Here is a 9,023-nt window from a genome sequence, read left to right as displayed (position 1 = left end):
TTACCTCTTTTCAGGTCCCATTTGGAGCAATGAGCAGTAGATTTCCTCTATTCTCCAATAGTAATACTAGAGAATTGCTAACAGGCAGAAATTCTCATCACAAGATACAGTCAGAGGCAGAGATTTGGGAAGTATGGCTTATATTTTCATTCTAAGGGTTTGACTTGAATAAAATATCTCTTGTGAAAAAAAATAAATAAATAAAAAAAAATAAAAAAAAAATATCTCTTGTGATGCAAGGCTCTTTTCGTGACAGCTTGATCAACGGTATCCTTCCCCAACTACAATGCTACAGTATGTCTATCAGTGTCCAACTAGGACACAGCAACTACTTAATATTTTGATTGGGGATGGTTGATTATAAAGAATTACTGACAATAACAGGGATTGGCATAATAGGATTGGCTGGTGTCTCAGTCTGCTTGGGCTCTATTACCATAGACTGGGTGACTTCAACAACAAGCATTTATTTCTCATAGTTCTGGAGGCTAGAAGACTGAGGCCAAGGTGCTGGCCAATTTGGTCCTTGATGAGAGCCTGCTTCCTGGTTTGCAGATGGCATGCTCTCGTGTCCTCGTATGGCAGACAGCAGAGAGGTGAAGCAAGCTCTCTCCTCTCCTCTGGTCTCTTCTTACAAGGGCACTAATCCCATTCACGAGGGCCCCACTCTCACGATCTCATTACCTACCAAAAGCTCCACCTCCTAACACCATCACACCAGGAGTTAGGTTTTGCATTTGGGAGGACACATTCTACCGACAGCAGCTACTAAGAACTAGAGAGAACTCTAAAGAATAAAGAACTTACACGAGGCACAGCTGCTATTCCAAGGTTGAAACAACACCCAAGGAAGAGGTCTTCTCCCCTCTGGCTGAGATCCAGACCTTCCAGAGAGGTCACACTAGATGATGGAGAAATTGTCCAGGTTCTGCAGGTGTGGAACTTGCTGGAAATACTCCTCCTGGGGGTACCAGAGAAATCTGTCACAAGTGCCTCACTTTGGACCTCACTCCAAAGGCAAATGAGGGGTGTGTGGAAGCCATTCCCTGAAAGGCACCTGGATGGCAGCACTCAGCTCTGAAACTGTCCAAAGGAGCTGAGGAAGTTGGTGCCTGCCATGCTGTAAGAGTTGGGTGCTGGGAAAGCCAACCACTGCTGGGTGCTGGAGAAACTGAGAGAAGTCCAGAACTAGAAAGTACAGAAAACCCCTTGAGTTGGAACCCAGAGTTGGCAAAGAATAGTGAAACATCCTTAGATGGCAGAAGGAGCCAGAGGGCATCGGTGCAGGGATGGAGCACACCTCTCATGCATCTCCTGGAGAGGGAGCACGCCTCTGGGACTGCACTGTCCAGTAGGGTAGCCACTGGCCACATGTACGCATTTTGATTCAAATTTTTAAAAACTAAAATTAAATTAAATTAAATTCTAAAAATCAGCTCCTCACTGGGTGTTATTCTTTATGTTGGCAAATTGGACACCAGTAAAAAATAAATTTTAAAAAATTTTAAAAAATAAAAATCAGCTCCTCAGTTGTACTAGCCACATTTCAAATGCTCACCGGTCATATGAGACTATCAGTTCACCCCAGGGACAGCCCAGCTCCAGGGTGCTATGCCCATGGCCCCACACATCTGGTCTGGGAGCCACAGTGTGATGTTGGCCATGTTTGACCCTAAGGCAATGTTTCTGGCTTCTCACAATCTTCATGACACATGCAGGAGATCCAGAACATCCAAAGTGCAACTGGTGAGAGGACCCAGGGGTTCTAGAAGAGCCTAGTTTTATTTCCTTTAGGCTTCTTGTATACTACATTATATTTGTGACCCTATTACCCCTACACTTCCCAGACTGGAGTCCCACAGCACGTGTGTAAGTTGCCAAGAAGCAAGTGTTTTATGCTCAATTAGGATTCTGAAAATTCTAGGCTAAACTAAATTAGACAGGGTTGTTTCCTGCACGGCAGGCAATGCCCATGCTCTATATTCCTCCAACAGACTTCCAATGGCCATTGCATCTCTTTGCCTGAGGGATTTCTCCGAAGCCTGCGAGGCTGCTTTGTCAGTGACAGATTGGAAGTGCAAGAAATTGGGAGCAGCCCTCCAGGATGACTGACGGAAGATGATGTATAAATAGTTCAGATCCTTTATCCCTCAGATGAGACGATTCTGAGGCTTGCACGCTACACTGTCTCCCAGAGTCTCCCCTCAAGTGCAAGCTCCGGTCACACGCAGCAGAGGCTGCCCTAATTATATACCCTTTCCTGGCGTCCTTACCATTCTCCTACTGCCTTCTCACTTCTTTCTTGTTGTTCCCCAGATCCCCCAAATAAATGACCTGTCTTTGAATCCTTACTGCAGCCTCTGCTTCTAGGAAAACCCAAACCGACCTTCTAAGTGACTCCTTAGCTATTAATACACATTACCAATCCCCAAGAGAGGAAGAGCATACACAACAGTTCCCAGACTCTGACATCGAGTCCACCTTCATATGGCGTTCCTGTCACCTCTCCCCTAAACAGTGCTCCAGAAAAAACAGCTAGGAAAATGCTAGTCTGAGTCATAAAGAACAGGCTCCAAGCTCCTAACCCTCAAAAGGAATCTGAAAGTCGCTGTAAACTAGAGTTTAAAGACATCAGTCCACTGGGCTGCAGAGGCCTTGGCCTTATCTTTATAGAAGAAGTTCTCTAGGGACACCTGGGTGGCTCAGCGGTTGGGCGTCTGCCTTCAGCTCAGGTCATGATCCTGGAATTTCGGGATCGAGTCCCACACTGGGGTCCCCGCGGGGAGCCTGTTTCTTCCTCTGCCTGTGTCTCTGCCTCTCTCTGTGTCTCTCATGAATAAATTAATAAAATCTTAAAAAAAAAAAAAAGTTCTCTGAAATCAGAATGGAAACTAAAGAGAAATGTCTGCCTGCCTTATCCAAAGCCAAAATGCATTCATGATAGGAACTCTGTGAAGTCCGTGGCATCATGGTAGTGAGAGAGTGCAGAGAAGGCCAGACAAGAGGACAGAGGAAGCAAGAGGTTTGCCACTTGAGGGTAGATGAACAGTTAGGATCTTCCAGTGGGGGGTGGAGGGGAAAAGACAAAAGTGACAAATGAGGCCTAGACCATGAATAAATAGCATACATGGGATGAATGTCTTTCCCGTCCTCATTTCAGAATATCAGGTTTAGAGCGTAGCTTTTAGTGTTGGAGAGAAATAAGTTGGATGTAAAATGAGCAATTACTACTATATTCAAATTATACCGTTTGTACAATCATGGAATCTCCCTCCACTTCCTCACTCAAGACTCAAAAGCTGAATATGAAAATACAGTCTATGAAAGGTTAAGCAAGTTCCTGGTCACCAGAGTCAACAGAGAAGCAGCGTTGCATAGTGTAGGCCTCGGAGTCAGACGGGGTTTGAATAGCAGCCCTGCTGAGCAACCAAGGACATGCCCACAGCTGGGTGACTGTCCACACTTCAGGCCCCTCATCTGGAAGTGCAGAGTACCCGCCTCAGAGAGTTGCCCTAAGGATGAACACCAATGTGTATCAAAAGCCCAGGATAGGGCCTCCCCGGGCACTGGTTCAGCAGGAACTGTCAGTACCTAATAATCCACCAAGGCATCTACCATGTCCTGTGGCCTTATTTCCATAATCTGCTGTGACCAGTGGCAGGGAAAACAATTGAACCCTGTACCCATGGGGCCTTAGCATCCTTGTTAAAGATGAGCCCCAGGGGATCCCTGGGTGGCTCAGTGGCTTAGCACCTGCCTTCAGCCCAGGGCATGACCCCGGGGTCCTGGGATCGAGTCCCACGCTCCCCACATGGAGCCTGCTTCTCCCTCTGCCTGGGTCTCTACCCTCCCCTCTCTCTCTGTCTCTCGTGAATAAATAAATAAATAATCCTTTAAAAAAATAAAATAAAAAATAAAGATGAGGCCCAGGGTCAGAAGGGCAGCAGAGGCGCGTGGCCATCAGGACACAGGTCCCCTCTGCTCTCTCCTTACCTGGGGAAGACCAGGTGCGCCGCTGCAGAAATGCCTCTAGGCTTAGGGACATTTCCATCAATGTTCCTATTTCCCAATCACACTTCCCGCTCCCACCCCACCAATCCCCCGCAAAGACAATTCTCTTGACCCCACTTCTCCTTCCAGCGACCTCCCAACGTCCCCACTCTCCTAGGCAGAAGCCCCTGCAGGAGTCCCTTAGGTCGCTGTGTCTGGTCCCCTCCTCCCGCTGTCTGTTGACCGCACTGCCCCTCACGGCTCTGGCCCAACTGACCCCCACGTCACCAAATCCAATGCTCATTTGTCAGTTCTAGCTTTTCCTGACCCTCTGCAGTGCATGACTGTCACAGTCCCTGTCCTCCTCCTCTCAATTGTGTATTCACTTCAGGACTCTGTACCCCCTGGTCCTCCTCTGCTGGCCCTGCTTTTCGGTCCAGGGGCTCCCGGTCCTGCTGAGTGCTCAGGCCCAGCCGTGGCCCTCAATTCCCCCACATGTGTCTCCTCCTTCAGTGAACTCCTCCCTGGCTTGAAATAACACCTATAAGCTACCGACCCTCACCCTTCTCTTCTCCAGCAGGGACCCCTTCCCTGAAAATAATCAAAACTCCCTCTCTTGTCCCCAACCCCAAGCACTGCTTCCTTTTGTTAGAGACAAAACATTTCCAATGGCCAGTTCCTCCTTCGGGTCAAGTATGGACAGTGACAAGAGTCCCAAATAGATGCATCTATAACTTCTGGAATGTCCTTTTTCCTCCCCGATGTGTCAGCCATATACCCATGTTGCATTCCATTCTCATGTGTTGCACAACTCCTGGACCTTGCTCAGGCTTGTCCCAGCTCAGGCTTGTCCCTTGCTCAGGCTTGTCCCAGCTCCGGATTCTCGTCGATACCTCGGTTTGTCAACACTTCACCTACATCCCAGTATATAGTTCTATTAAGAACATTTTAGTCACTTCAAAGGATAGGAGATATAATCCAAGAACATAATGACTTCTTTGAAAATGGTGAGGCATAGTGCAGGAAGTACGCATTTTAAGACCATCTTATCGTGTCATATAATCCAAGATTTGTTAGAGAAACACTGTTCTGGCAGTGGAGGGGATGGACATGAAGCTGGTTGGGAGCCTAGAGGGGAGCCCAATCAAGAAATAATGAGGCCTGAGGGTAGGACAGCCACTACACATTTAGAGTAGGTGCCAGAGCTAAAATCTGAGCTTACACGGCCAAAAAGATAAGAGTGAGATTAAAACAAAACAAGATGAACTTGGGTAAATGGCCTCGTGGAATAAAAGTGGGAGTATAGAATGAGAAGCAGCAGATAGGCGCCTAATTAATGGGTCCTTGCGATCCTACGTTCCTCTTGCTTGAGAAGACAGTCCCCCTCCCTCTAGCTCACAGGGAGAAGGAATAATAGTAAAAACCGGGACCACCCAGAACTGATCACCTCTATTCCTGCCTTCCCGCCGCTGGATGGGGACTCTCCTGACTGTATGGGACAAGGTTCAGAGCTCAAGCAGGACAACGCTGTGCTCTAAGGCAAGGCCACATAAGCCCAGTCCACACCTGCGCAGCTTTGGGCCAATCCCGCGGGCACGACACTTTTAAAGGAATAAAAGAACTCATCAGAGCTGAGGAGTTAGCCTGGCAGCACTATTGATGGACAAGGAGACATCCTACTCGGTGAAGACGTGGGAAATGGCAGAAGGAAGTGGTGAGCTTGACCCCACAGCCAGGGGGCCCGCCTGGGACAGCCTGCCACGCGTTAGTCTGGCTCACGGGTGGGGAAGGGGAATGTTCCTCCCCTCGTCTATCTCTTCATGCTCTCTGTTGCTCCGAACTATTCCTGCCCTTCCGTTTTCAGACTCGAGGGCAGATCGGTGCAATTGAAATGACACTAAACTCAGGGACAGGAGGAAGGTGTGTTAGCCGGTCATTCATTCCACGAACGTTTTCAGCTTCTACGATTGTGGACCCAACCCCAATGGGATGGTGTCGCTGTGCCCAGCCAGGGCTTCCAGATTAGTAGGCATAGCTGCAAACAACTTAGTGCACACCCCTTGCCAGGCACCATCTCAGGTGCTTTACTTATATCAACCCGTTTAAAATTTTTAAAATGGGGAAACTGAGAGATTAAGGAACTTGTCCAACGCTACACAGAGTTAAGTGGCAGATCTGGGATCTCAAACCAGGCAGTCTGGCTTCAGGAGCTGTGTGTGCTCTTAACCAATGTAAGATCTATGGGATGAACTATAAATAATTGAAATGGAGCGTTTCTGGTATTAGGTATTAGTAGTTGAACATACTACTACTGCACAGGGCCAACTTGCAAGGGGAAAGTTCGGGAAAGACAGCTAAGCCCTTGAGCAAGGTCTTGCCAGATGACCGGAGATTCCCTCCCCAGGTTGGGGGTGTGAGCTCCAGACAGAGCGAACCTTGTGAGCAGAGACAGGAAACAGGAAGCTGAAAGGAGGTGGATCAGAGTGGCTAGAATTAAGACTTGGGGGTAGAGGCGGAAGGAGGAGGTCGAGTCCGGACGCCGAGGACTTCTCTCAAGCTTGTGTGCTGAGGAGACTCCGATGTTGGCCTCAGCTCCTAGGCTGAACTCGGCGGATCGGCCCATGAAAACTTCTGTATTGAGACAAAGGAAAGGATCCAGCAGAAAGCAACATCTCTTACCCTGGGCTTGGCAGCAAGGAAGGGGACAGGTGGTGGAAATCCTGCGATCCGAAAAGCAGACTGAAAGGTGACAAAGAAGCTGAAGATGGGTGGCAGAGAGAGGTATAACATTCCAGCCCCTCAGTCGAGAAACGTTAGTAAGAACCAGCAACAGCTTAACAGACAGAAGACCAAGGATCAGAATTCCCAAATGAAGGTTGTTCACAAGAAAAAAGAAAGAGGACACACTTACACCTCCTCAGCAGCTGCACGGCAGGCCATGCAAAATGGGGGGAAGAACAAAAATTTTCCAAATAATCAAAACTGGAACTCTAGCTTATCAAGTCCCACTTTACTTTTTAAGTCTCAAACTAATCAGAACTACGCTGGAGCCAAGTTTAGTGAGCCACCATCACCAAGTGTTCTTCCTAAACCACCAAGCCACTGGGTTCCAGTTTCCTTTAATCCTTCTGATAAGGAAATAATGACATTTCAACTTAAAACCTTACTTAAAGTACAGGTATAAAATAAGATAAAATACTAATGTTTAAATTTAGTTCTATTTAAGGGTAGTTGTCAGTTGTTTCAGACCAAATTCACTAGGGAATTAATCTGTAAAATTGCTAATTAATGTAGAAAACATTAGATTTCATCTTAACTGTTTTACGTATAGTGTGCACTGTGATGTAATGGTAGTATCAGTGCAACTTGAAATAACTAAATTATTGAGAATTGTACTGGATATTGTGTTCTCAATTGAGTAACTCTTAAATGAAACCTGTCAAATTTAGATTTGGGGAATGGTAATCAACTATTCCTATGGTCTGCTGGGCACAAATACTAATTTAAGATTATCATTCATGGATCAGTAGTTTTACTTGTTGGAAGCTAGTGAATCTGATTATAAGCATCCAGTTAAGACCTACAGGGATTGGAGTAGTTGAATATTTAACAGTTTAAAGTCCTAGAAACACCCAAACCAGGAATATGACAACAACCCAATGCACTGCCAAAAAGAAAATATGAGTTTTTCTTAGAGAATAGTTGCATTTTTGTAAAACTATGCTGGTGAAATGTGGAAAAGGGCACTAGGGGCTATCTAATTTAGATGAGACCATATATCCCAATGGCCGTTTGTTTCATGCAGTGGGTGTCTGCCAACTAATGCACCAAAACCATTTCTTACAGAAACAGTATTTGGTGGTCATTGAGTAGCTTTCAAAATACGTTTTTGTATTACAGCACTGCATAAGCTATTCTGACAGTGATCTGGTCTCAAATCATTCCCTGCAAAGCTTACTTGAAGTGGGGAGCTGTATAATGTGAAAGTTTTAAGTACCTTAGGAAAGAGCCATGTAAATATATGTAATAAACTTGTAGCATATGTAAAGTTTTGTTGGCATTTATCCTACAAAAATAGAATATTTTAGTATGAATTTGCTGAATGTAAGACCATGGACTCTGTTTTTATACTATGGCCTGATTTTAAAGGTCCAAAACAAATTGTTTTTAAAAGTTTGCCCTTGTGCTAAAGTGCCAGTGTATGTATAATTGATCTGGTTGTAAACTATATTTCAAAGTAAATCCTAGTGTAATAAGTTTTATATAACTAAAGGTTTTAAGCTGCTAAAACACTTCCTATTTTTAAGAGATGTGAGATGCAGTATGGGACTAATTTTTCTTTCTTAAGCCCAAAGATTAAACTATTAAAGGTCCCTCCAACCCTAAAGATTCATTCTGGCTTTCAATAATTTTTGTAATCTATAATATGAATATAGTTTAGTGTATGATGTCAGTATATATTTTGTTACTAGTCCAAGTGCAACCCAGGGGACCATTAATGCAAAAGATGTAATTTCTTGCATAATATCTTGATAACGTGTTTTACCTAAATATAAATTAATCCAACATTAACTTACAAATCTGTATGGGAGACTCAATTTAAAAATTATTAAGTGCCCTATTCTAATTTGGCTTTTTGACATTTTAAAGCAGAATGGCCAAATTGTATTTCCCCAGTTAAACTTAGATTGAGGTGATATTGCTCAAGTCAAATAATGCTATCCTAAAGTTTACATAGTACTTCATGTACATTTGTGAATTTCAAGCATGAAATTAAAAAATAAAATTGCCTCTTCCCCCCCCCCAAAAAAAAAAAAAAAAGAATTAAGACTTGGGGGGAGAGGGGGAGGGGGCAAGGCAAGGGGAAAAGCTAAAAAGTTGCCCATGTGCCTGAGGCCTTCTAAGTCATGCAAAAAAATAAATAAATAAACCAAGATATCTTTCTTCTAGGTGATACTCTCTCACTCAATTCCTCTTAGATCAGCATTTGAAGTCACTGGAAAATGAGAGAGCCACAGCTCCTGTGTGCCCAA

The 9,023-nt window shown here is 45.0% G+C and overlaps 1 protein-coding gene across 1 annotated transcript; it reads left to right on the top strand.

Annotated features, from left to right (window-relative positions):
* The first annotated feature begins 6,739 nt into the window (after positions 1 to 6,739).
* On the top strand, positions 6,740 to 8,383 carry LOC119865119 (proline-rich nuclear receptor coactivator 2-like). Its single transcript, XM_038569364.1, has one exon. The coding sequence runs from the start codon at positions 6,755 to 6,757 to the stop codon at positions 7,172 to 7,174; it is 420 nt and encodes a 139-aa protein (XP_038425292.1). The 5' UTR covers positions 6,740 to 6,754; the 3' UTR covers positions 7,175 to 8,383.
* Positions 8,384 to 9,023: the final 640 nt, after the last annotated feature.

This window comes from Canis lupus, chromosome 22 (assembly GCF_011100685.1).
Source record: "Canis lupus familiaris isolate Mischka breed German Shepherd chromosome 22, alternate assembly UU_Cfam_GSD_1.0, whole genome shotgun sequence".
Lineage (NCBI taxonomy): Eukaryota > Metazoa > Chordata > Mammalia > Carnivora > Canidae > Canis > Canis lupus.
Note: the sequence above shows the minus strand (reverse complement) of the source record. Positions and strands in the feature narration are given on the sequence as shown.